Genomic DNA, 26,432 nt, shown 5'->3' with positions numbered 1-26,432 from the left:
AGGCCAACCAAAACATCTCTCTGGGATGCATTAGGCCCATGAGCCACTTGCTTACAGCTTAGTTAAAATGTTAAGTTGTACATGTGTGGGGTTTTTTTTTTTTTTTACTGTAAACATAATAAACATTTTAAATATACCTACATAGTCTTCCTAATTACAGTTTTATAGCTATAAGGTGTTGATTGATTTCCTTACAGTGCCTCTATTAATTTTCATTTTTTCAGTATTATGGATAATATTGAATGTCTAGCCTTTTCCTTCTTTTGATTATTTTCCTTAAAATGCAATCACTGAATCAGAAGTTATGAGACTTTTATGGTCCTTGATAGTATTAATGACAGCAACTTAAATTGGATTTTGTAACTGTGTGTTACCTTCCTCTGATATTCCTTTTTCTATGTAGAGTCTTTAGAATTTTGACTAAATTTTAGGCAATGGCTTATATTCATACAATTGTGGAAAGATTTATAGGTCCAAGAATGAGTTGTTGCAGTGAGCTTGGTAATGGTGAAAAAGAAGAAGGAAAAAAATGCATGTGATGATACAGAAAAATATATAAGATATATTATAAAGGGAAAAAAATAACAATTTTGTATAACCCAACTTGTACTTAAAATTTTTTTTTGATTTTTAATTTTGATAAAATACAAAATTTACTGTCTTAACCTTTTTTTTAAAACCATTTTAAAGTGAACTGCTCGGTAGTGTTAAGTACATTCACATTGTTGTGGGATTAATCGCCAGAACTTTTTCATCTTGCAAAACTGAAAGTATACTTATTAAACAACTCCCCGTATCTCCCTCCCTCTAGCCCCTAGCAACCATCATTCTACTTTCTAAGTTTGACTGTTCTAGATACCTCATATAAGTGAAATCATACAGTTTTTGTCCTTTTGTGACTGACTTAGCATAATGTTCTTAAGGTTCACTCATGTTGTAGCAGGTATCAGAATTTCCTTCCTCAAAGGCTGAATAACACTCCATTGTATGTATATATCCTATCTTATTTATCCATTCATCCTTTGATGGACATTTGGTTGATTCTGCCTCTTGGCTATTGTGAATAATGCTGCTATGAACATGAGTGTACAAATGTCACTTCAAGACCCCGCTTTCAGTTCTTTTGGGTATATACCCAGAAGTGGAATTGCTGGATTACATGGCAGCTCTATGTTTAATTTTTTTTGCGGAACCGCCATACTCTTTTCAGTAGCAGCTATACCATTTTGCATTCCCACCAACGGTGCACAAGGTTCTAATTTCTCCATATCTATTTTATTTTTGTTGCCTGTGCTTTTGGTGTTACATTCAAGAAATCATTACAAAATATAATATCATGAAGCTTTTCCCCTATGTTTTCTTCTGAGAGTTTTATAGTTTTTGGTCTTACATTTACGTCTTTGATCCATTTTGAGATAATTTTTGTATGTGATGTATGTTAAGGGTCTGACTTCATCCTTTTGCAGTTTTCCCTGCACTGTCCTTTTTTCATTGAATGGTCTTGGTACCCTTATTGAAAAATCATTTGACCATATATGTAAGGGATTTATTTCTGGGCTCTCTATTCTATCCCAGTGGTCTATGTATCTGTCTTTATGACAGTCCCATACTGTTTTGATTATTATGGCTTTGTAATAAGTTTTGAAATTGGTAAATTGAGACCTCCAGCTTTGTTCTTTTTCAAGAGTATTTTGGCTATTCGGAGTCCCTCGAGATTTCATGTGAATTTTTTTTTTTCACTCTAATCCTAGGTTTATTCAACACAATCGTTTTACTCTACACAACAAAGTACAAACACGACATTATCTAAAATGCTACAAAGTTACAAAACTCAAAACAGAAAATTTATAGTACTGACTATACAATAAAAGCCAAAAAAGCAATGTACACATTGCCAAGGTAACTGCATGACCACAGTGAATACCAGCACAACTGGGAGAACTGTGTTCATAGGAATTTTAGGATAGGTTTTTCTATTTCCACAAAAAAATGTCGTTGGGATTTTTGACTGGGATTACATTGAATCTGATCACTTTGTATAGTATTGACACCTTTAATAATATTAGGCTTTCCAGTGCATGAACATGAGATGTTTTTCCGTTTATTGGTATCTTTAATTTCTTTCAGCAACATTTTATAGCTTAAGTATTTTATTCTTTTTGATGCTGTCGTAAATGAACCAACATGTACTTTTAAAAGCTATTCTATTATATGTGATATATATATGCAAGCTACTTTATTATGAATAGTAAATTTCTGGAAAGATATATAACTAGAACTTTTCATTTCATAACCTGTGCTATTTGCATTTTTTTCATGAGCATGGTATGCTTTTACAATTAAAACCAGACCTAGTTTTTAAAAGGGAGAGAAAATTAAATGCTAATCTTTTTTTCTGAGAATTGATTTCTTGTCACTCTCCAAAATGGTTTACTTGCTTATTCCCAAGAGTTTCCAATAATTCTGTTAATGGTAATATCCCAAATCTTTGAGTGCTGTTCTTTTGTAGTTTACTAAGTGGCCTAACTTCATGTCCCGGAAGTAACTGACTTTGGGCCATAGATCAAGTGACATGCATGACTTTAAAATAGCATGTGACTGCCTTCATGACACATTTTGCCAAAAGAGGGGATTTCCCCTCTACTAGGTAGGCATATATTTATTGGGATGACCTTAAAAAACTATTTTATCTTTTTTTATTATGAATCTTCCCAGTAGAAGTAATATTCTACCTACAAACTGTCTCAGGGGAAAGAAGTATAACAGTTGCTTCTCCCTGCTTCTGTTTTGCTCTATTTTATCTAGTGTTGTTCATCAGAAGGGCAGGATCATATTGACTCTAGATTAGAGCGAATGAGAGCCTGAGGAGAACCCTCAAAGGAGGACTGGGCTTAGAGTCAAGGCTGTTGGTTTGAATCTTGCCACTTACTGTTACTTTGCAGCTTATTTATCTGTAAAATACCTATCTCATAGGGTTATTGTGAAATACCAAGTGGAAATTTAAAGACGATCTGGTACATAGTAGGTGATCAGTGAATGTTAACTTTTTCCTTGGAGAAGAACCTGCCAGAATGTCATTACATACTTGCAAAACTAGCTAGAGCATGTCTCCTTCAGCTGTAAGGCAACCACCCACACATTCTGGAATAAGTTTCCACCAAGCTCATATTTCCTCATCCAGGCTAATATATGACAGGTAGAAACAAAGTGTAAGTCTGAAATAAAAGTCATGGACATTCCATAGTGTAAGGAAAATCTTGAGGCTAGGAAAATGAACCCAAATAATGCATTGCTTTGAACAAAAATATCTGTGATCTTTGTCCTGTGATATAGGAAAATAAGGTATTTACCATCCTGGCCTACTTGATCTCTTACCACTAAACAAGTTTTGCAGCTCCTCCTGTAGTAAGCTGTGACATAATGGTGGGAAATGAACAGAAGTAAGAGGAAATGTTGAGGTGCTAGAGAAAGGATTTGAGATTGCTCACCTCCTCTTAGTAATTCTCTTTCTCTGGTATGTGTATTGCCCTTGAACCTTCTGTTCCATGCATGACTCAGTCTCCCTTTTGGTTTTAAGGTCCTGTTACTCCTGCCTCAACATGCTACTTTGTTTGCCATCCTAGCAGGGAGGGTAAACTGGTTCAGTGTCATTTCAGCAAGTCCAAGCCTGTTTCTCAAATGGTACTGGTAATTAATTAATTCCCTGGCGTTTTTAGTTGGCTAACTTGAAGAAAGCTGGAATTTTTCATTCTGAAATATCATTCTTGCTTTCCAAATACCACTAATTATGTCTAGAAGAAATTTTGCCATCATTTCCCATTTTTCTGTCTTGGTATTTACTCTGTGACTATCACTTGCATGAGGATCTCAAAGTCAAAGACATGCATAGGGAGCATTGACACTAGAATGGGCCAGTATGGGAGTGTCTTCTTGCTGAAGTCATTCGTTAGAGCTTGGTTACTCTCCATTATGCACATCAGACGAAAAGGGCTGCATTTCTCAGCGCACCACTAGGATTACGGGGCTTGAGGAATAGCGACCATAAAATTACTCAAAAGTGTAGTGGAAGGCTTCTGGGCATATATCTGGAGAAAACTATAATTCGAAAAGATACGTGCACCCCAATACGTGCAATAGTGTAGTAGTTCATAGGAGCGCTATTTACAATAGCCAAGACACGGAAGCCACCTAAATGTGCATGTAAAGATGAATGGATAAAGATGTGATATATACACAATAGAGTACTACTCAGCCATAAAAAAGAATGAAATAATGCCATTTGCAGCAACATGGATGGACCTAGAGATTATCATACTAAGTAAGTCAGAAGGAGAAAGACAAATACTATATGATATCACTTATGTGTGGAATCTAATGACACAAATGAACTTAATTACAAAACAGAAACAGACTCACAGACATAGAGAACAAACTTATGATTACCAAAGGGGAAGGGGATCAGGGAGGGATAAATTACTAACATAGCCTTGTAAATCAACTATACTTGGATTATTTAAAATCAAAAAAAAAAGTATAGGAAGGATTGGGATGGTGGGACTAGAAGCCAGAAAATAGAACCTACAAAAATAGTGGCAGTTTTAAACGAATGAATGAATATAAATAAATAAGTGTAAATGAATATAAAAACAACCCAGAAATATTAAGTGCCAGGAGGACTGAGGCAGAAACAGAAAATAGTTCTAGTTTTTAAGGAGGTTTGTTTGTTTAAAAATCCACTTCTTTGGGCTTAATCACCAGGGACACTTAAGTTAAACATTTGGCTAAAGCGCTTGACACCAGAGTAGTTGCTGACAGGATTGGGAGCAGAAGCTGAGTTGATTTGAGAGATTGTGGCCCATCGCTCATTTCATTCACCGTGTCTCACCGCAGTTCTCCTGTACTTGAATTTTGGTTTCAGTACTTTTTCTCATGTTACGAAAGAGGCTAAGAGTGGAGTTATCATTTCTTTTCCAGATTTAACCACGATCTCTGGTTGAAGAAGGGTAGTACTGAACAACATGTAAGGCATTAAGATAGCAAAAGAATCTTGAGTCTCCAGCATTATCCTAAGTTTATCTCTCTCCTGTCGTCTTAGTCCCTTATAATAATACACCACACAGTGACTTCTCTGGGGTTACGTATCTTCCTCCTTCATGACATTGGGAAGCAGGAGTGATCGGGCTCACTCACCAAGGCTGCCTCCTTATAGTCAGTATTGATTTGGAAATAGAGAAATGTAATGCTTTTATTGAGGCATGTTAAATTCACAGAGCAAATGGCAGAATTCCAATAAAACTAGAAGACCTTCTTTACTTACCTTACATTTTTAGAATGGAGGGAGACTAGAAGAAAGCGTCTGTTGAATCAAGTCCTAGAGTCTAAATCAAGGTTCTTAGTGATGTTTCAGACCCTATAATAGCTGGGGAAATCCAGATGTAGGCTCTTAAGAAGATAGCTCTCATTACCTTCTTTTATGTTGAATCACTGTTAGTGGTTCCCTCCCTGACTTTTAACCATTACAAGAAGGAGAGAGAGCTTTCTTCTGACATTGAATGCTAGGCTATAGGCTGTGCTCCCTGAGATTTTCTGAGCCAAAGAGAGGGCCACAGAAGGGTGAGCATATTATTAGGATGTGCTTTCTTTTTTTTTTTTAGGGAAGGATTTTATTTATTTATTTATTTATTTATTTTTGGCTATGTTGGGTCCTCGTTTCGTGCGAGGGCTTTCTCTAGTTGCGGCAAGCGGGGGCCACTCTTCACCGTGGTGCACGGGTCTTTCACTATCGTGGCCTCTCTTGTTGCGGGGCACAGACTCCAGACGCGCAGCCTCAGTAGTTGTGGCCCACGGGCCCAGTCGCTCCGCAGCATGTGGGATCCTCCCAGACCAGGGCTCGAACCCGCGTCCCCTGCATTGGCAGGCCGACTCTCAACCACTGCGCCACCAGGGAAGCCCAGGATGTGCTTTCTTTTCCACTGTTTTTAGCTTAGCCTCATGTTCAGTTACCAAAAACTATTATGAAGACTGACACAAAAGAATGAAGCTGGCATCAGCTGGTTTCTTGGTGACAATCTTAGATAAAGGAAGCCTTTTGAAAAAACAGGGTCAAATGAATATTGGGCTATTCATGCCACCTAGGCATCTCATTGCTTGCCAGAGGACCAAGACCTGCTTCCTCCTCCTCCCTTTCTTCATGCCTTAACCCTTTCCTCTCTCCTCTCCCTCCTCCTCCCACAGGAGGAAACCTTGAGCAGCCTGTTCAACTAGAAAATCGCTGATTGAGACTCACTTTCTGGACTGGGCTTTATAAACAAAATCTGCTCTTGGGAAAGAATGAGGAAACCAGGGTACCTAAGTTAGCTCAGCTCATAGAGTTAAAATGATCAACCTTAGGTGAATATGCTTGCTTTTTTACTTTGAGGGTTCTGGCTTTCTTTTATTTATGTCAAGGACTTTAACCAGGTTTTGTTGTTTTTTGTTTTTTTTGGCCACGGGATTTTAGTTCCCCGGCCAGGGATCGAACCCGTGCCCCTTAGAGTGGAAGCACAGAGTCTTTTTTTTTTTTTTTTTTTAATTTTATTTATTTATTTATGGCTGCATTGGGTCTTTGTTGCTGTGCGCGGGCTTTCTCTAGTTGCGGCGAGCAGAAGCTACTCTTTGTTGCAGTGCGCGGGCTTCTCATTGTGGTGGCTTCTCTTGTTGTGGCACGCGGGCTTTAGAGCGCAGGCTCAGTAGTTGTGGCGCACGGGCTTAGTTGCTCCGCAGCATGTGGAATCTTCCCGGACCAGGGCTCGAACCCATATCCCCTGCATTGGCAGGCGGTTTCTTAACCACTGCGCCACCAGGGAAGTCCGAAGCGCAGAGTCAACCACTGGACCGCCAGGGAATAGCCAGGTTTTCTTGTTGTAGCAGCCTACATTTGTCAAATACTATTTTATTCACTGTTCTATTATCCTAAGCACTTTATATATAGGAATTGATTTAATCTTCAAAACATCATGGGGTAGATAATGGATGAGGAAACTGAGGCAGATTGGTAACTTGCTCAAGGACACAGTGAAACCAAGATTCAGACCTAAGCAATTTTTCTCCAAAGCCCACTCTTTAACAACCACACAGCTTATAATTATTCTCATGTACAATAGTTAATATTTACTCTTGAGTTACAGAAAGATTGAAAGCGGGGTCAAGAGATGATGGAGAGAGCAGAGCTGGGACAGTTCTCGGTATACCTCAAGGTTGTGGTTGCTTTTCAACATATTATATCTTTCTCATCAGTCAGGGACCAACCTACCTTTTCTTTTCTAGTGCTGAGGAATGTAAACAAGTTTGCTGGGCCTTGCGAGACTTCACCAGGTTGTTTCGATAGCTCATACTCCTGCACTGTGCCTGTCACCCAGGTGAGTGGTATATAGTTCCCAGCTTTTCCCCTGGCTGTCGGGAGTACTTGGGGATGGGCATAGGTTTTTAATGCCCATCATGGGACTAGTACTATAGCTAGAGTCAGGGAAGGACTTAACAGTTGAACGCTGCTGCACAGCTGAGAAATGCACAGGCCTGATTTTCTTGGGTCAAGGCAGCCAAATAATTGTCAGCTTCTTTTGGATGCCAGTTTTACCCCCATAAGAAAGTTATTGTTGCAGAATATCTCAAAAAGAAAATTCCTCCCCTCTTCTCTTTACAGATACTTCTAGGATGGTAAGTATGTGTGGTAACAAATGAATATTTTTCAACCTGGCAACTTTGGTGAAAACAGTGCTGACCTAAAGTAGACCGTGATACATGGCACTGCCTTCCTAAAACTGATCTTTCAGATTTGATAAATAAAGATGCTTGTTCTTATCATTTTTTACAATTTTAACGCTAAAATGCTAGGGTTTTGACCAAGGCAGGAGGTAAAGGAAAAGAGCTAGCCTCTTTGTCTAGCCCCTGATCATCAGTTTTCTCCGTTTGCTTCTGATTCTGAAGTAAAGCAAGAAGCTTAGCTGAGGAAGGAAAGGACTGGGTGGTGGGGTTTGGGTGCCAGTTTCTTGACTGAGAGAAGAAAGGCATCTCTCCTGTAAGCCCACCCTTTGATGTCTTAAGCAGAATTTATTCTCCCTGGAGGCAATTCTCGATGAATGTGCAGCCCTCTCACTGGTGGTTTTGTGATTAAATGCATTTGCGGGCGAAGATGCTGTTGAGCAATGCCTCACCATACCAGAAATTATTTCTGAACTTTGGTTCTGTGATGAGTAGTGATATCATTTGGGATCCTCAGGTTTTGCAGTGTCTGTAATAGCTAACATTGATACACATAGGGTTGTTTGTGCATAGCTGTGGATGTTCATAGCTAATGTTTATGGAGCCCTTACTGTGTGTCAGATACTGTTCTGAGTGCTTTGTATTATGTACAAAGCACATTATGTATTAGCTATAAGATAGTCCTCACACAGTCCTCTGGATTAGTTACTATTATTATTTCCATTTTACAAATGAGGAAATTGAGGTTCGAAGATGTTAAGTAAGTTGCTTGATGTCACAGTCAGTAATTGATAGAGCCACAATTCACTTTTCTGGTGCCAGAGTCCTCACCTTTAACCACTCTACTTAATACTTTTACATAGTACCCTTTACATAGAGTCTAAATCAGTGGCTCTTAAACCTTTTCTTAGTAGGCAAAGCCTTCTTTCAAAATAAAATCTTGCATGAAACCCCAATACTTAAAAAGACTTAAGTGGAGGTTTTCTGGTTGGCTTTGGAGTGGGCAGCCTGGACCTGCTGGCTTACTCTTTACCCCCACATATTATCACTGAGGACACTCAGAATTGGAAAAGCACCACAGACGTATTTCATTAAAACAGTAGCTCCTTTAAAATCCAAGTGAAAAAATCCAACTTCTTTTTTTTTTTTTAAACTGAGTTCTTACAGCAGAGGCCAGAATGAGGTGCCTGAGCAAGTATAGAAACTTCTGTCTTGAGGTTGACTTTCTGAAGTATTTGCTATCTCCTGGACCACAGTTATTGACTATCTTCTCTCTTTTGTCAGGAATGTCTTTTTTAATTAGAAGACAGGAAGAAAACAAAAACCAGACTGTGTCCCACAATCAGAAACCTCCATTGTGGCAGAGGGGCCTTCACCGCCACCAGGGCCTCCCGCCAGACAGGGAGAGACTCCAGCCTTCCAAGGCCATCCTGAGGAGTTCCTGTTTGGGGGTGTGAGGGAAAATCAGCGCGGTTTAAAAAAGATGGCTGCAGCCTGTGCAGCGTGGTGGGAGGTGAGCTGGTTTCCTGGTGAACTTGTTTCTAAAAGGAAAAATAATTTTAAAGAAATAAAAAAGGAAAAAAAAAAAAAGGAAAACTAAACTGAAATCAGAACTGAAACATTCTCCTGGTAGCAAATGACACGCACACATACGTACACGTACCTACACACACACGCACGCACACACACACATGCTAACACGCATGCGTGCACACAGAAAAATAAAAGTACAAAACTTTCTGTGAAACAAAAACATTTACTTAGGGAAGATGGGAATTCAAATGAATTAAATAACTGCAATTGGAAAGAAAGGGTCAGGATCATCTCTTAAGGTTTTCTGCTGTTTTGTCCTTTCCTTCTCTCCCACCCTCTCTTCTTTCCCTTTCCCCCTCCTCTTTTAATGAAAGTGAGTAGAAATTTTTCCTACTGTCCCAACTGTTTTCTTCTCACCTTTAGAGTTCTTCAGACAAGGAGAAATAAGCAAAGATCCTGTTCTGTTTTATATCATGGTCACATCAATGATACTAGGACCTGCCAGGGCCAAAATTCATGTATATCCCCATCCTGACCCTATTCAGTCTCTTAAGTCCACTTCCCAGCTACATTGGGTTGTCGTCATCTTTGGAGAGAAGAGCCAAAATTAGGGTGAATGGGATATAAATATATATTCTAAGTTGTAGTTTTCTTAAGATTTTTTTTTCTTTTTTTTAATTAATTTTTCACCCATAGACATGAGAGAGGAAAACAGAGGGTGGGAGAATGGAAGAAAGTGTTTATAGGGCTAACTGTATTTTACTAAAAAATGCAGAAATTATTTGACTTCATGGGGAGTGAGGCAGAAGAGGGAGGCCCAAAGCAAGTCCTAATATTTTAAAGGAGTTGCAGCCCTGCACAGGCATTAGATATTAGGGCACTGTTCTGTCTGGTGTTGTAGCCATCACAAGAACAAATCAACAGCAACCAAAAAAAAAAAAAAACCAATAAATTTAAAAAATTTAATCAGTGTTTGTTTTTACTTCATTTCACTGCCTCATAGATCTGAAGTGGTACGGCTAAACCTGCTAAGTGAATAGTCTTAGTTGTTCTCTAATAGACGTCTGGGTACAGAGTTTGAAATTCAGGCCCCTGCCCTTACTGCCCCAGACCCTTCATATTTCAGGGGAGTGGCTCTTTCTGCATCTTTTATTCTTCTGGTTTACCCTAAAACTCCTCCTGCTACATTCTGTCCTTTCATATGGCCTAAGTGGGAAGGAGGATGGGTCACTTGGCATATTAAACAAAATGTAGCATATTCTTTTTACAGTGGCCACCCAAGTAGATTGTTTCCTAACCTACTGAGTATTTATTTGATCTTAAAAAAAACAACCCCGTAATGAGGTATCATTGACATGCAATAAGCTGTACATGTTTAAGGTTTACATGTTTAAGGTATACAGTTGATAAGCTTTGACATAGGATACACCTGTGTATGTATGTATGTAAAAAATTATTATTTTTAATTAATTTATTTTATTTATTTATTTTTGGCTGTGTTGGGTAATAGACTTCCCTGGTGGTGCAGTGGTTAAGAATCCACCTGCCAATGCAGGGGACACGGGTTCGAGCCCTGGTCCGGGACGATCCCACATGCCGCGGAGCAACAAAGCCCGTGTGCCACAACTACTGAGCCTGCACTCTAGAGCCCGCGAGCCACAAGTACTGAAGCCCACGCGCCTAGAGCCCGTGCTCCGCAACAAGAGAAAAGACAGTGAACATACCTTTTACTCCCAAAAGTTTCCTCGTGCCTCTTCCCATCCTCTCCCATGCCCAAGTAGCCACTGATCTGCTTTCCATCACTGTGGATTAGTTTGCATTTTCTTGAGTTTTATATAAATGAGATCACACAGTATATTATAGTAATTGGGCTTTGAGCTAATAACCTTGACCACAGAGTTGCATCTAGTATTTGGAATCCATGAAACAAACCTCCCTGCATAACATCAATGGTTCTCAGAGTTTTATTCTCTAAAAAGGCAATATTGGAAGGGGAGAAAATAACTTGAATATGGAACGGTGTTTGGAGTAAGATTATCAAATTCTGGGGATCAGCACGTTGCCCTCACCATCCTGCTCATTTTCTGGTTAAACAGTAAAACTTTGAAGCCTAGTCCAACCCTAGGTCCTTGCAACGACCAGTTGACTTTCCTCTGTTTAAGGAGTTCGGCTTTTATCACCAAAAGCTGTGTCTAGGACTGGAAAACATGTGGAAGGGTTAATATAACTCTCCCCAGCCACTGAAAAGTAGCCTTTGGAATATATATCCTAGTGTATGTCAAGAACATTCTCTCCACAGCTATAGCTTTGAAATCCAGAACTCTTATTAATGGTTCTCACTGCTTACTCTGCAGTGTTAACAGATTGATTCAGACGAATTCTTACAAATAGTCTTGTGACTTTTGGGCATAGCAAGGATACCCACTTCAATTTCAATTTAAAAGGGAACTGTTTGGGATCAGGTACCCTAATGTAGATATTGTGTTCCTGCTTGACATTGTCTAGTGGAAGTAGAATGAGAGTCTTGCACCTGAACTTACCTGAGTCAGAAAGTTCCCATGGATCTGTTCCCTTATTTCCATGATTGACTTAGCCAAGAAATTTTAGTCATGATTATGTGAAACACAAATCACCCGCTGGGGCTATTCCCAGCAAGATTGTACTAAACTAAAGTAACTTGTAATTTTTATGTACCTGTCCTATAAAGATCAATAACTGAGAATGTAGGATAAATAAGACAGGAACTTTTGAATGGCATCAAGACCTCATGAATGCAAAGTATGTGTCCATCTTGTGTAGCCCGGGTACTAAATCGTTTTACAGGGATGAAAGCCAAAATCCAGAGAAGTTAAACATTCAAGATTATGCAACAAGGTATGCCTGATTTTTGTGAGATGTATTACTAGCAAATGAGAAAGTTGCCTGTGAGAACATTCCTCTGACAAAAATGGGGAAAAGCTGTCAATATTTCTCTCCTACTCGACAAAGACTGAAAAGTTCTTTAGGTCAGTGAAAAGCTGAATAAGGGGAAGGAGGCTTGAATTAAAAGGGAATATTTTGTTGGGTACAAGGATGAACTTGGTGGGGATGAGGGGCCTGCAGGAAGGATGTAAGGTAAACTACAGGGTGCTAGAGGGGTGTATTCATCCCCCGGGCCATGAGCATCAGTATTCTGTGGATTCCAACTTAAACACTAGCAGAGGCCACTACCAACCGGAACTTTAGCGTAGCTAGGGAGCAGTGAATGGCAACGCATTGTCCTGCCTTTAACCTCTGGAACTTACAGTATCTGTTATTTTGGGCGGGGAGGGGTAGTGTTCATCCACCACTGGCTACAACACACAGATCTACAAGAAATGACGGCCAGGTATGCTGTTTTTTTGTTTCTGCTTTCATTTTTGTTTTATTTTTAAGAAATCAAAATATAAGTAGAAGCCCAAGGAAGATTTTCAGCAGCCACTGAGCTGCCTGCAGTGTTGCAGAAGTCAGTCAGATGTTCCTGCCAAGCTTTGTAATTCATCAACTCGATATGACTGGTGAGAATGACACTTAACCTCAGTGTCTTCCTTACAAAAACCGTGAGAAACGCATCAGATAAATCCCAGATGAGGGACATTCTAAAATGTACCCTCAAAGCCATCTAAGTCATCAAAAACAAGGGAAGTCTGAGAAACTGTCAGACCAATGGTGGCTAGGGAGACATGATGACTAAATGTAATGTGATCATTTGGATGGGATGCTAGAGCAGAAAAAGAGTATGCGATAAAAACTAATGAAATCTGAATAAAGAATGGAATTTAGTTAATAATGATGTATTCATTTTGTTTCATTAGTTGTGACAAATGTTCCATAGTAATGTAAGGTATAATGTAAGATGTTAACAACTGGGGAAACTGGCTGTGGGTTATATAGGCACTCTATTAGCAACTTTCCTGTAAATCTGAGACTATTCTAAATCTGTTTATTTAAAAAAAAATCACTAAAATCTGCACAGGGCACTTAACCATATAAAGATGCTAAGCCTTGTTCATAATGAGAAATGGTAGACATACTATTTCTCACCTATCAGATTTGCAAAAATCCAAAAAGTTGACACTATAATCTGTTGAGACGGTGGGGAGACAGCCACACTCAGAGATTTATCAGAATTTTGCCAATATCTAGCAAAATTAGACACATATTTATCCTTTGGCCCAGAAATCCCATTTCTGTGGAGCCATCCTAAAGATATACAGGCAAAAATATGAAAATACATAAATATGCACAAGCCTATCCACTACAGCGTTATGTATAATAAGTAAAGATTGGAAACAATTCCAATACCCACTAGTCAAAGGTAGTCAAAACAAAAACCTGTATCCAATTAAGCCTCTAGAATCCAGGGTCCAGATCAAAGTACCAATTTATAGGAAACACAGGAGACAAAATATGTTAACACAACAGATGCAGTCAGGAGCATCTAGGCAAAAACAAAATGCAGAACAAAAAATGCAATTTCTTCCACAATTAAATGGCAAGGGAATAAAATTTCTCTAGTTGTCTTAAATTTTTAAATGCTAGATATTTGATAAAAATTAATTAGGTGCGATATTGTAGTTTTTTAGGATGTGCTTGTCTTTTAGAGATACATACTGTTTATACCTGAAATATGTCTAGGATTTGCTTCAAAATAATCTCAGGGTGGGGGTGTGGTTGGGAGTTTAGATGAGAAAGACTATGAATTGATTATTGTTGGAGCTACTACATGGGAATTTCATACCATTCTCCCTACTTTCACAAACGTTTAAAACGTTCCCTAATAAAAAGATAAGAGCAGAATTGTTCAGGTCAGAAAATTACATCTATGAGCCAGATTCAAACAGTGAGCTACCAATTTGTATGCATTGTCCTAATATATTTAATAGCATATGAATATACATGAGGGTAACAGATTGTAATGGTCCCTAGTTGAAATCCACCCCTTCCTTTTTCACCATTTATTATGGGAATTGATTTGGACAGGATTTTAGACTCTGCACACATTTAAAAGTCCACGCCCTTGCTTCAGCCAGCTTCCTTCTGGAAAGCAAAGCCAGCCAGCCTGAGTGCTTATGAAGGCCCCACTGACTCATCAGCCTGGAAGGCAAGCCCTCCCTGTGTCAGTGGCCCCAGAGCAGGAGGGCAGGTGCTGGGGGAAAGAGGGCCAGCTGGTATGAGACATATGGTCTAGTAGAATAGCATGGGAGCAACCGGTACTGGAAAATAATAGCTGAGTCTGTTTTTTAATATTTATTAATCCAAAAATATGTAAAATTCCACTTTCTACCCCAGGTTCTTGGACTCTGAAGGGAGGTAGCTGCCAGCCTTAAGTATCTGGTGTAATACCCAAGTGCTCATCTCTATCTCTGGAGGAAGAAAGATGAGGAAGTGGGGCTCAAGCTAGGGAACCCCAATATCCGGTCCATGCCCTGCAGAGGACCTGCCAGGGAGACCTGACCCACAGCACTTGGCTCTTTTTGCCAGAAGAAATGGGGGCAACCGCAAGTATGGGTCACTCTGGGGCAACTCCCTCTGTACAACTAGGCCCCCTGGAGTCGGGGGGAGTTCCTTCCCTCCTCACTGGTGCCGATGGCTCAGTTCCCCCAGTTCCCCCACAGCCAGCCCAGGAGAGGCATATCCAGGAAGACAGAGTCCTCAAAGCAAAACTGGCTTCCAGTTTCCTTCAGCTTCTGAGGAGAACCTGGAACTCGGGCCTCTTTTCCCTCTTATTCGTGACCCAGATCCACTTCCAGAGGACCCAGAGATAGGACCCTGCCGCCCACCAGGTGCCCACTGAGGCCATCGCACCTCCACATCAGTCTGCACAGCCACCCTGGAAGCCTGGGCCAGTCACTGTCTGCAGCCTCATTACTGCATGCCAACTGGGTGCATGGGCCAGGGCCCCTGGCCAGCACTGAGGCCTGCCACAGGAGGGGCTTGGGCCACAGGCTGCAGCTGCTGCTGGGACTGCCAGATGTGATGGAGCTCCTTGAACTGTTCTACCATGCGGTCTTTGAGGTCTGGGTTTGAGATCTGTAGCCGGATGCTATCAGCCGACCAAGAAAGCTCCCCTGAGAACATCTCCAGCAGCAGCCGAGCTGCTACAGGCACCACCTGGGGGGCAAAGAGGAGAAAGGACAGGGAGAACCTTGGCAGGGCTGTCCAATCCAGTTGTGCATGAGGGCGTCCTCCAGGGGGCAGGTGGTGGTCTGCATCCACCAGGAAGACGGGGCACCAACTTCTACTTCATAAAAAGGCTGCTTATGTGTGGGCAGCACTGGTCCTTGATTAACTCTGATCACTGAGTTCACACTACCCAGAGGGCCCTGCGCCTCCACCCAGGGGCAAGGGCCTAGCCCCAGGATTCCCCAATATTCAAACCAAAGCAGAGTTGGGGGGTGGGGGGTGGGAGTATACCTGTACAGTGATGAGCTTCTTCTCTCGGGGTTTGCGATCAGGCCACTCCTCCCCAAAGCAGAAGAAGATCTCAAACGGTGGTGGGGTGTTGGTCTGGCCCTTCTGGAACAGGATGAGCTCTGCATTGAGATTGAGACCCTTAGTCAGAGGCTGGCACCATGCCCCTGGATGAAAGGAGACCAAGAGGAACATAACGTGGGGCCCTCACCATTTAGAAAATGCTCCAGGCTGAAGAGCTTGGTCTTGACCTCCCGCTGGATGGGGTTGGGGTGTGAGCCATGGGCTGAGGCGCAGGGCCCGCTCCAGAACACCTTGCACTGGCACAGGCGGATGGCATACAGATCCTGGCCTTGTAGCTGGAGGATGAGCCCGCGGTCCAGGACATCCAGCAGCTGGTTGGTATAAAAGCGCTGCTTGTCGCTGGGGATGTCCTCGGGGCTGGGGAAGCGCACTTGTTCTAGGCTCACAGGGCCAAAGAGCTCCACCTGCTCCTGCGTGGCCTCCAGCTGGCTGTAGAAGAGCCGGCAGCCATGGGGGTTGCTGATGGTGAGGGCCCGGGGTGGCCTCCCCCGGTACTGAAACTTGATCTCCAGGTCGGTCACTGCAGGGCAGAGGGGCAGGCCCGCCCCGCCCGTGAGCCCCACGCCTCCCCATTCTGCAACCCACTGACTTTCTCTGCCTTCTCTGCCCCATGGCCAGGCCATCATCAGCTCTCCCACTTCCTTCCTCCACCCAAGCAGGGACTGGCGTGGGCGTTTTTGTTCTCATCATCCTCCACCTTCCCAGCGCTGCTTTTCCCTGCGCAGCCCCCCGGGGTCCTTACGAGGCAGCATGTGAGGGCTGATCAGCAGGTCGGGCAGGAGTTGTTCGCCTGTTGGGGGCAGGCTGGCAGCCAGGGTCCCAGGCTGTGGGCTCGGCAGGACTTCAGAAAGCAGCTCCCCAAAGTCAGCAGGGTTGCCAGGGGCAGGGCCCAGGAGGCTGGGGTCTGGAGCAGGGGCACCCAGCACCACAGGCGGCTGGAGAGTGGGTGGCCACTTGACATCCTCTTTGGGTAAAGAATAGGGTGCCATGGGGGGGCCAGGCTGCACTGCTTCTACGGAAGGTGGCGGCGGACAAAGCTTCAATGCCACTTCCAGGAGCTGCCTCCCAGGCCCACCTACTCCCAGCCCTGGGCCGCCCCCCAGCCTCCCTTCAGCCCCCTCCCAGGTACCCGTGGTACCTGCAGCTCCTCCTTATACTAAACCCCCAACCACACCGCCTCCCAGCCCCACCTGTGAGGCTCAGGCTTGGTAACATCCTCTGGAGCTGAAAGGAAGACACAGGCAAAGGAGGAGGGAGGAGGTCAGAGAGAGAGAAGGGCGGACAGGTTATTAAATTGATCTGATGCTAATGAGACCCACAAGGCAATTCCCTGGCCTTCCGCTTAGGCGAGGCCAGACCCTGCCTCCAGGCCCAGCTCGGCCATCCCAAGCACGTCAGTAGGCTCTCAGTGCCCCAGTTTCCGCCTTCTGCAGGTGGTAATACCTACTAAGCCCCAACTGCTGAGGGTGAGACCATGTGTGAGCATGCTTTATACCAACAAAGTCCCAGGGAGGTTCAAGGTGGTGACTTTGTTCCTGTCTCCAGAATCCCGAGAGAAGAAACTCAGAGAAGAGCTGCAGACAGCAGCAGGGCTCCAGAGGAATGGAACTGCTCCATCCTACAGCAGAGTAGGACAGCAGAAACGCCCTAGCAAGGCCCACCGCATCAGCGCAGGCAGATGCTGCGAAGAGCGGCCCCCGAGCTCACCTCTTCCTCTTCCTCCTCCTCCTCCTCTCCTGCACCGAGAGTGTAATCCTCACTGGGCTGTGACTCTGCCGAGTGAGGGAGAGAAAAGAAAGACAGGAAGGGAGTTCAGTGGGGGAGGAGGAGGAAGGCCACCAGGGCTCCATGTGGCAGCTCCTGCTGCGGCTTCTCCCCCTGCCCAGAGCTGCCCAAACACAGAGTGAGTGAAGGGCCGCACAGCCACCAGCAATCACTAGGGACGCCCCTGACCCCACGGCACTCTGCTCCCTGGGCCACCCGACCTACATTCACTGGAGCCGAGAGCCAAGAACCAGGATGGGTTGAGGAAGACAAACCTGGGGGCCTGGTCCATGCCAAGCCATTCCTGGCCTCACAAATGATCCACTCCTGGGAGCCCTGGATGTTATGACCTAGCAGCATGCCCCCGACCACTGTTCGTTGGAGGGGCCCCTGGCCCTTCCTGCATAGCCTCCCAGGTGTCCCACACAGGGCCAGACAGGATACCTGCAGGAGTGGGGCCATTGGAGCAGACCTCGTAGATCTTGTAGGGCTGAGGCGGCATGTCCCGGGGCCCATCATAGATGAGGCGAAAGTCACGGCTCTTGTTAAGGGCACAGCGCAGGTTGGCCTTCCACTTGGCCGGATCAGCCTCGTCCACCCCCTCGGTGTACTTTCCCGTCTCCTTGGCCCAGGCCTAGGTCAGAAAGACAAGACAGGCGACCACAGAGAACCTCACCCCTCACAAAAGCCCCTCCTGGCCAGTGGGAGTCGCTGCTGTGCGGTGAGACCTTCAGCGACACACTGGTGGAGCCCAAGTGTCCGTTTGCAAGGTGGGAGATAGGAGGCCAGTCCCTTGGGGCTCCAACAAGCTAAAGGAAATCTAGGTGCTTTGAAGGGCATTGTACCCACTGGTCCTAAGGTGGCAAATAGGTACAATCTCTGAGGAGGATGGGGTAACATGGTGGATAAGAGCATGGGATCTGGAGCAGAACTGGGTTTGAATCTGGAATCTGCCACCGCCCGCTGTGTGCCAGGGTGGGTTACTTTGCCTCTCTTTGCTTTGATCTCCCCAACACAGTGCCTACCTCACAGTGTGGCGGTGAAGACTCAGGGCTAATGCACATAAGCTCTCTGAACTGTGTCTGCACTTGGGATGGACTCCGTACACTTCAGCTGTTGGTATTATTATAATTATCATAATTATTATTATTTTTTGGCCTCACTGCATGGCTTGCGGGATCTCAGTTCCCCGACCAGGGATTGAACCCGGGCCGTGGCAGTGAAAGCGCCAAATCCTAACCACTAGACCACCAGGGAACTCCTGGTATTATTATTTTGGAGGGCAATTTGGTTGATATCAAGATTGCAAATGTTTCTGCCCTTTAACCCAGCAATTTGACTTCTGGGAATTTATCCTACGGATGCAGAAGCATCCGCACAAAAGGTTGCACATACAAGGTTATTCACTGCAGCTCTGCTTACAAAAGAAAAAGACCCCAAATAATCTAAATGTCCATTAATGGGAGCTGGTTAAATTATGGCCAACCCATAGAATGGAATACTGGGCAGCAAGAAAAAAAAAAAAAAAAAGGGAAGTTTTGATATACTAACATGTAATCTTCAAGAAATGAGGTACAGAAGAGTATGTAAACATCTACCATTTTTGTCAAAAGTTGGGGAAAGAATAGGTATATATTTGCTTGTATATGCACAAAAATCTCTCAGGAAGGATAAACAAGAAACTGATAATACTAATTGCCCCATAGGAGGGGGTTGGGTGGCTGGGGGACAGTCTCCCATAAGGGAGACTTTTTGCTGTTAACCATTTTGCACTTCTTAAATGTTGAATTGTGTGACCATGTTACCTATTCAAAAATAAGAAATGGATTTGAAAGGAACCTTGAAAAGGTAAATACCAAGTGCAAAGACTAAGAAATACATAGCCAAAGCTTTAAAACGAAGCATTCCCTTTGACCCAGAAATGTTTAACGAGGAACTAACCCCAAAGAAAATCATTTAAGATGTGCCAAGGGTAAGAGTTTAGAAGGCGTCCATGGCAATGTGCTCTTCAACACAAGAGACCCTGAAAGCCACCTGAGGTGTCCAAAAACTGGGACTGGGTGACTAAAGTGTGCTAACCCCTCCAATGGAACATTCAGTGGTCACTAAAGGTGCTGTGGCATTTGTTGGAGAGGAAAGCTAGTCCTGATGTTGGGTGAAAAATACAGGTTATAAAATAGAATCTATGGTTTGATTCCATGTTTGCACTTCATATACACACACATGCAGAAAACTGAAAATGTAAGCAAAAAATATTCATAGTAGTTACCTCCTAGTATTAAGATTAAGGGGGAATTCTGTGGTCTTCTTTTAGCGTATGTGTACACCAAACGTGCACCCTGGACAGGCACTCACGTGTGATGAAAATGACACAAGAACAAGGAGGAAGAGAAACAGTTACAGGAAGGTCTCCTGGGGGGTCCTTCAGTCCTCACCTTGCTCTGGGGATCAGGTTAGAAAGATGTGCACTGTGATGATGCCTGCGGCCCCTTAGCCCAGGCCTGGGGTCACCTGCAGCAAGGCAGCTAGGAGAGTGGCCAGTCTGAGATGTAGAGGGAGTTCTCTTCTAGGGAGGGGGGCCTCAGAGGTCCAGGCGGTACGCCTGTCCAGGGCTTACCTTGAAGATGGTGTTATCTCCATCCTGGCTGGGGCCGTGCCGCGTGGCATGGCGCCAGGGGATATAGAAGCATTTCTTTTCGCCATTGACCCACTGAAGCCCCGGGTACTGGCAGCTGTTCACCTGGGCCACCAGCCAGGGCTTCAGCCGTACGCGGCGGGGCGGAGGAAGGGCAGCGGGGGCAGGCTGGTTCATGGCAAAGGCGTCTGCCGGAGAAAGCAGAGGGGGAGCACATCAGCACGTCAGCTGGCCGTTCCCTGCAGCAGGGGACGTGGGGGCGCTCGGGGGGCCGAGGCACGGGGCCGTTAGGGCTTTCCCTTCCTCCAGCACGGGCGGCCGGAGTCACTGCCGTCCATCCAGGTGCTCAAGTCAGTTCTCCTCTCCAGCCACCAGCTTTCCTGTCACAGTGTCCCTGTATGTGGGCTTTGTGTTTGGGGGGAAGGAAGGAGGGGGTGTACAGCTCTAGTGGATGCTGTGGGTGCCCCACCCGGACGCCCCGTGCCAGGCAGGGCATCAATTCCCCAGCTGCTGTGAGGGCGGCACAGCACAGAGCCGCCGGTCGCCAGAGAACCGCCCTCAGCTGCCTCACTCCCGGCCCGGGCCCACCCCTCCACTCTGGGGGGACAGCCCACAGCCAGTGGGTGACTGACACACGGGGACAGAAGGCTGGTCCCCTGGCTTCAGGTGGAGCAAATGTGCGCTCCAGGCTCCTCGTGGGTTCGGGCTGAAGCCAGCCTCCAGCTGAGTCCACATCCTTGCTTAGCTTTCTTCCTGCCCCAGCCCTGCTCCCTCCCTCTCCTCCAGAGAACCCCTCACCAAACCACCTTCTAGGAAACCCGGCTAAGACAAAGGTAGAACCTGTGAGTCAGGGAGGGTTTTCCCACCCAGTCCTCAGAGCTTCCTTTCTTCCTCAGTTTCCCTCAGGGATGAAGCTTCCCACCCTCCCCTGACCTGGACAGCTTGAGAGAAATCCCATCAGCCAACTCCCTCTACCACCTGCATCACTGGCAAGGACAGCAGCCACCAAATTTAGAACTTACCCTTTTAAAGCCATCAATTCCTAGACTCTGGTTCCTCCCACCAACCATGCATTCATTCAGCAGCACCTAGTAAGCACCTTATGTTTGCAGGCCCTGTGCTGTGGGATCCACAGAGGCAGGGTCCCCCCTGGAGTGAGTGCCACCCCCCAGGCCACAGTCTCCGCCTCCCTTGTCAGAGGCCAGCTGGCCACAGGGAACCCCTGCCTCCTTCCCTCCACCTGCCAGCCCCTCTCCAGACCCAGGACTGAAACTTCTCTTCACTGTCCTGAGCCTGCTCTTGCCCCGCTCCACTCCTGGGTAGTCTCTCCCCTGCCCTTGCCCTGCTCCACTCCTGGGTAGTCTCTCCCCTGCCCTTGCCCTTAACCTGTGAGCCAGGGTCAGAGACAGAAAGGACCGAGCCATCATAGACCCCCGTCCTGAGACTCAGAGGGGACTCTGTCGCTGGTCAAGGAAGGAACAAAGGGCTGAGCCACGATGAGAAATCAGGCTGCCTCCCGCCCGGGGCTCTAGTTTCTGAGCACATGTGAGTTAGGTGGGTGTGCAAGCGTGTGTGTAAGAGGGCACACAATGCCCCAGCACCATGCTCCTCTCCCACTTCCTTGGTACCACTGTCCCTCACAGAAGATGCTCCACAAGTAATGGAGAGGGAGTGGTGGCAATGAGGATGGGGTGGGCCAGGGTCTTTCCCAGAGGCCGTGCTTCCTGGAACAAGGGTGCCCACACTTGGCCTCTGGGGTGGGCCCCCCAGCACTCACATGCCCCTCTCCAGAGTGCCATGCGCGGTCCTGAACTCTTCTCCATTGAGGTGAGTTGTTTGGGGCTCTTACTCAGCCTTGCGCTGCCTCTTCCCCATCTTGTTTACCTTCCAGGTGGGTGGGCTACCTCTTCGAGGGCAGGAGTGCCTCCTGCTCTTCTTCCTCACCACTCGCCCCCCTCCCGGACACCCTGCCATTCAGTGGACCAAAATAGGACTTAAGAAATACCAACCAGATGTTGGAAGCATCTGTCCTCCAGCTGTTTATTCCCCCCACCGCCGCCCCACAACCAGCCCTGCTCTCCCCAGGATCCTCCTCTGACTCAAGGGTGAGACCAGACCCAAGAGGAAGGCTGCGGGGGCTGTGATGCAGGTGAGGGTCTCAGGGGGGTCAGGCCTGTCAGGGAAGGAATGACTGAAGGAAATGGGGTATCTGGGTAGGTGAAGTGAACACTCAGTGGGGTGGGAATGAGAGGTACCACCGTGTGACAAAGAGACTAGGGTTGAAGTCAACACCCGGACAACCTCCACTGAGACAGACTAGACCCAGGTTGAAGAACTTTCTAACAGCTAAAGCCACCCAACCACAGGCCGGACTGCTGCTGGGAGCAACGGCTTCTGGGAGTACACAAGCCCTGGCGGGCTTCCTGGCCTGCACTGGGACACACACACACACACACACCCCATCCTCCCAGGCCTGCTTTGGAATTTCCCCTGAAATTCCCTGCCCCAGTACCTTGCTGGGTTGTGGCAGCTAAGTGCCACCTCCACGCCGCTAAGGAGTCTCATCTGCAGGCCTCTCCTCAGAGCAGTGCCCAGCGCTGGGCCGGGACCGGGAAGGTGGGAGAGCGTCCAGCCCTGCCCCCAGGCCTCAGAAGATGGGTGGCTCGGTTCCCTTTTCTGCACTAGCCTCCACCCAGCCCCAAGGGAAATGAAAGTGGCCAGACCGGACAACTCGGAAACCTGACTCACTGTGAGCTGGGGGAGGGAAGAGATGTGGAGAAAATCACATTTGGGTCCCCCAGACCAAACTCTCAATCTCTCACCTTGTAGCCCATCCCCCAACCCCCAAGCCCGCTGGCAGTCATTGTACATTGTGTGGTTCACAGCACTGGAGAGCCTCACCCAATATGTATTTGTAGCATCCCCACCCTCCCAAAGGCCTGGGTCCTAGAATAGAGGGGTGGCAGTCACCAGTAGCAGGCCACTCTGGCTAAGAGAAGGTGGACAGAGGAAAGCTCTGTTGACACAGAGGACAAGGCAAGCTTTCCTGATGACCCACACACATGGTCAGCCCGCAGCTGTGCCAAAGGTGGTGCGGCTGGGAGGCCAGAAAGGTCGAGTCCTCTGCCCAGGGCAAGAAGGAAGTCAGGGAGAGGAACACTGCCTGGCCTGGGCCAACACTGCTCTTCAACACAAAGGTCTTGAAATTATAACTCTGACCTCTTGACAGTAAGGTGCAACCCCTTCAAGCAGTACAGGGAGGGGCTGTGGAGAGAGCCTCCCATGACAAGCCTGACCAAGGCCAAGAGGGAGTCTGTCCAGCATGCCACAGAAGCGTCTTCAGCCACAGGGGGTTTGCCTGCCTCCAGGTGCACCAGGACCAGGCTCAGCATCAGCTCCCCAAGGAGGCTTCCTCCCACCGGGAGACAGGCTTAGATCTGATTCAGACTATCCCAATGCCAGGAGTTCCGAATTTCAGTGCCTTTGTGCTCCATCCCTACTTTCCCTCCACATAGAAGCAGTCGCCCAGATTCCCAGGGTGTCCCAGAGGCTATAGCACAGCCTTGAGAAATTCCATCCTACACCCCCTACCTGCTGCTGAGAGGAGGACTTGATTTTCCATCAGAGGTCAGGCTAGTCAGGGGGTCTGCCCTGACTCCTTGACAGCTGAGCCGGTCTGCAGCCCTCAGACCTAGCCTTGTGGATTTGAGCACTGGAGAGCGGAAAGGCGGAAGTGCTTCCATGGGAACATCAAAGGAGGTGTGGCCTGCTGAGGACCCGAGGAAGCCCCCAAAGGTGAAGGGGCAGCCCAGGAGCTCCTCCTGAGGGGGGGAGGCCCCACATCTCCTGAAGTCCCAGGAGCCAGCCACCAGAGGAGCCTGGAACATTGTGGGCACCAGGGACCCCCTAGGGGAGGAAGCTCTGCAGCCCCCAACAGTGGGCAGATCAGCAAGCCCTTGCACCTCCCGAGTTTATCTGATTCAGACGTCTCCCCACAAACTCCACACCAGGCTCCTGGAGAAGGCAAGGGGTTCCCTGCCCCCGGCAAGACCTTAAGCCCCGCCCCCTCATGGTGAATTGACCACACCCTGAGAATAGCTGAGTCTCTGGGGCAGCTGATGCGGCGAAAGAAGCTTTTCTCGGCTTCATTTCGGGGGCACGGTGGGGTAAGGCCAAGGCGCAGGGGGAAAACCCCAAGATAGGGCCTTTAGGTAAAAAAGGGTGGTTTCCCATAGCTTCTCTTGACTAGCTGGAAGCCCGAGCGCCCTAGCCCGATAGCTCTGCTCTGGCCCGGCTGCCCCTCCCGAGGGCCTCTAGCTTCCTCCATCGGCCCCGCCCTCGGCCTTACTGGCCCTGGTCACTCGTCCCAGCTCTGGGCGCTCGTGGAACCCAGGCCCGGCCCTGCCCTCTGGACCGCCCCCGCCGGTGCTCCCCGGGTGGCTTGCCCGCGCCTCCTGGGCCAGCCCACGAAACCACCACCCCCCTACCCCGCCCGGGGCGCGGGCTTAGGGTCTGCCTCTCGGACGCTTCTCCAGCTGGTGGCGCCCCCGCCCTCGTCCCCCCTCTGATGTGCCCAGGGTGGCGGCGTGGCCGGGAAAGTCCCCCTCGCCCCTGCTCCCGAGTGCCGGATCCGGCGGCTCTGGGGTCACGGAGACAACCCCGGCGCAGGTGTTCATCATCTCCTATCCCGCATCACGGTCACGCTGGTCTCAGTTTCCCTCCGCTTTTAGACTCTTAATTGTTTCGTTTCTAAGTTCGGGGGACGGCTGTAAAGAAACTATACTAAGAAATATCGCGCCCGTGGTTCCTCTCTGTTAGAGGAGGGTCAGCGCCTTCTTTTCTCGGCCACGAGTCGAAGGACGGCCGGCGCCTCTGCCTGACACCATCTTACCACACACTCTCTGCCCGAATTCTTGCCATTGGCCTTAAGATCCAGGGAGGATGAACCTTTTTAAACCTCATTCTCTTACTCGAAAGGATGAGAGGTGCCAGGGGAAGAGGGATCGGAGTGCACAGAAAGGGGGAATCGGGGCTTGCCCCTCCCATGGCCCAAGCCGGGCGCCCGGGCGCTGCCCATCCTTGGCGGTGGCGAGACGAAGGGAGAGAAGCAGCAGAGCTGGCGCCCCTGGCAGCAGTGCCTACTGCGCCGCCCGCGCCTCCGGGCTCCCCGGGCGCCTTCGGGACGAAGGCTGCTGGTGCGGGGCACCCCACGCTGATCAGGACGTAGGAGGCATCTTGGAGGCCGCCAGAACGGCGGGGCGCGCCCTGCCTTACGCGACACCCCCGCGTCCTCCTTCCCCCACCGAGCTCGGGCGCCAGGAGAAGCCGGCACTGACCCCTCCCGCCCGCCCGCCCCGCTCCGGTCCCCCGCCCGCCGCCGGCGGGTGCCCCGCGGGCGCGGAGGGGAGCGCGCGGCAGCCGGGACCTACCTGTCTGCGGTGCGCCCGCTTGGCTGCGCCCGGGAGCACGGGCCAGGCGGTGGGGCCGAACTGCGCCCTCCCGGAGCCGCGCTTGTCTGTCCGCCCGCCCGCCCTCCCGGCACTTCCGCATCACCGCCCCCGCCCCTGGGCCGAGGCCGCCGAGCCTGGGTGCGCGGGCAGCGCCCCGCCCTGCCCCGCGAAGCCACCGTGGGGTCCCCGCGCAGACCCAGGGACCGAGGGGCCGGGCTGAGCCTCGGGCCAGGCTGGTCCCCCTGCAGCCCAGGGCCTGGGGGAGACGCCAGGCGGCGAGGTAGCCTGGACTGACTACTGGGCTCCTTCAGCAATCGGGAAGCGCGAAATAGTCGTTCGACACCCCTAGCCCCCCACCCCACCCTGCCGCGGTGCTCGGCTGGGCCCGGGAGCTTCCCAGCCTGTCCCTCCGGGAGCTCAGGATCGGTGCGGACTTTGGCGATCAACCGAGCCACGTACCAGCGCGGTGGGGCGGACTGATAGACAGCCCCCGGCCCTCGCCCGCCAGCCTGCGACCTCTACCGAGGGTCGCCGGCACCCAGCCGAGGGTCGCTGGCACCCAGACTCAGACACCCCCTCCACGACGTGCCTGCAGACAGGGATCCTCAGGCTACTCTGTTCCTTTCTAATTCTCAGCCTTCGCACCTGCCTGCCCCAGGTCCCCTCCCTGATCACCTTCCGGGCCTCTCAGGGTCAGCTCCTTGGTCGCTTGTCCCACCTCTTCACTCACCGCTATCTTGACTACCCGTCTGCCGTTCTGAACGCTTTTCGGTTCCACAAGTGGGCCTCCTCGC

At 48.0% G+C, this 26,432-nt stretch overlaps 2 protein-coding genes across 7 annotated transcripts in view; one reads left to right on the top strand and one right to left on the bottom strand.

Annotated features, from left to right (window-relative positions):
• Positions 1-9,336, top strand: part of TNPO3 (transportin 3) — an 80,504-nt gene extending 71,168 nt beyond the window's left edge. For both annotated transcript variants that reach the window (XM_061198706.1, XM_061198707.1), the window contains exons 22-23: positions 7,306-7,397; positions 9,025-9,336. In XM_061198706.1, the coding sequence (XP_061054689.1) occupies positions 7,306-7,366 (61 nt within the window). In that variant the 3' untranslated portion in view covers positions 7,367-7,397; positions 9,025-9,336. The remainder of the gene's footprint in view (positions 1-7,305; positions 7,398-9,024) is intronic.
• Positions 9,337-14,312: 4,976 nt separating this feature from the next.
• IRF5 (interferon regulatory factor 5) lies at positions 14,313-25,705 on the bottom strand. Of its 5 annotated transcripts, XM_061198035.1 has the most exons (10): positions 25,618-25,705; positions 20,171-20,376; positions 17,998-18,187; positions 17,497-17,561; positions 16,980-17,013; positions 16,532-16,801; positions 16,194-16,309; positions 15,917-16,100; positions 15,709-15,827; positions 14,313-15,405 (listed from the first exon to the last, which is right to left on the bottom strand). In XM_061198035.1, exons 2-10 carry the CDS (start codon positions 20,363-20,365, stop codon positions 15,160-15,162), a joined length of 1,419 nt encoding a protein of 472 aa, XP_061054018.1. In that variant the 5' UTR covers positions 20,366-20,376; positions 25,618-25,705; the 3' UTR covers positions 14,313-15,159. The 5 variants fall into 5 exon arrangements, with proteins under 5 accessions (XP_061054018.1, XP_061054016.1, XP_061054017.1 ...); XM_061198033.1 differs by having other exon boundaries at positions 15,917-16,309; XM_061198034.1 differs by having other exon boundaries at positions 15,917-16,309; positions 16,532-16,753.
• Between the last annotated feature and the right edge of the window lie 727 nt (positions 25,706-26,432).

This window comes from Eubalaena glacialis, chromosome 8, assembly GCF_028564815.1.
Source record: "Eubalaena glacialis isolate mEubGla1 chromosome 8, mEubGla1.1.hap2.+ XY, whole genome shotgun sequence".
NCBI classification, from domain to species: Eukaryota; Metazoa; Chordata; class Mammalia; order Artiodactyla; family Balaenidae; genus Eubalaena; species Eubalaena glacialis.
Note: the sequence above shows the minus strand (reverse complement) of the source record. Positions and strands in the feature narration are given on the sequence as shown.

Excerpts from the sequence above, each read along its gene's own strand:
- IRF5 (XM_061198033.1), bottom strand. The coding sequence starts at position 20,365 with ATGAACCAGCCTGCCCCCGCTGCCCTTCCTCCGCCCCGCCGCGTACGG. Across the intron at positions 18,188-20,170 it reads GAGATAACACCATCTTCAAG|GCCTGGGCCAAGGAGACGGG; the intron begins GTAAGCCCTGGA and ends TTTCTGACCTAG. Across the intron at positions 16,802-16,979 it reads ACCAAGCCTGAGCCTCACAG|AAGCAGTGCAGCCTGGCCCC; the intron begins GTGGGGCTGGGA and ends CACCTTCCGTAG.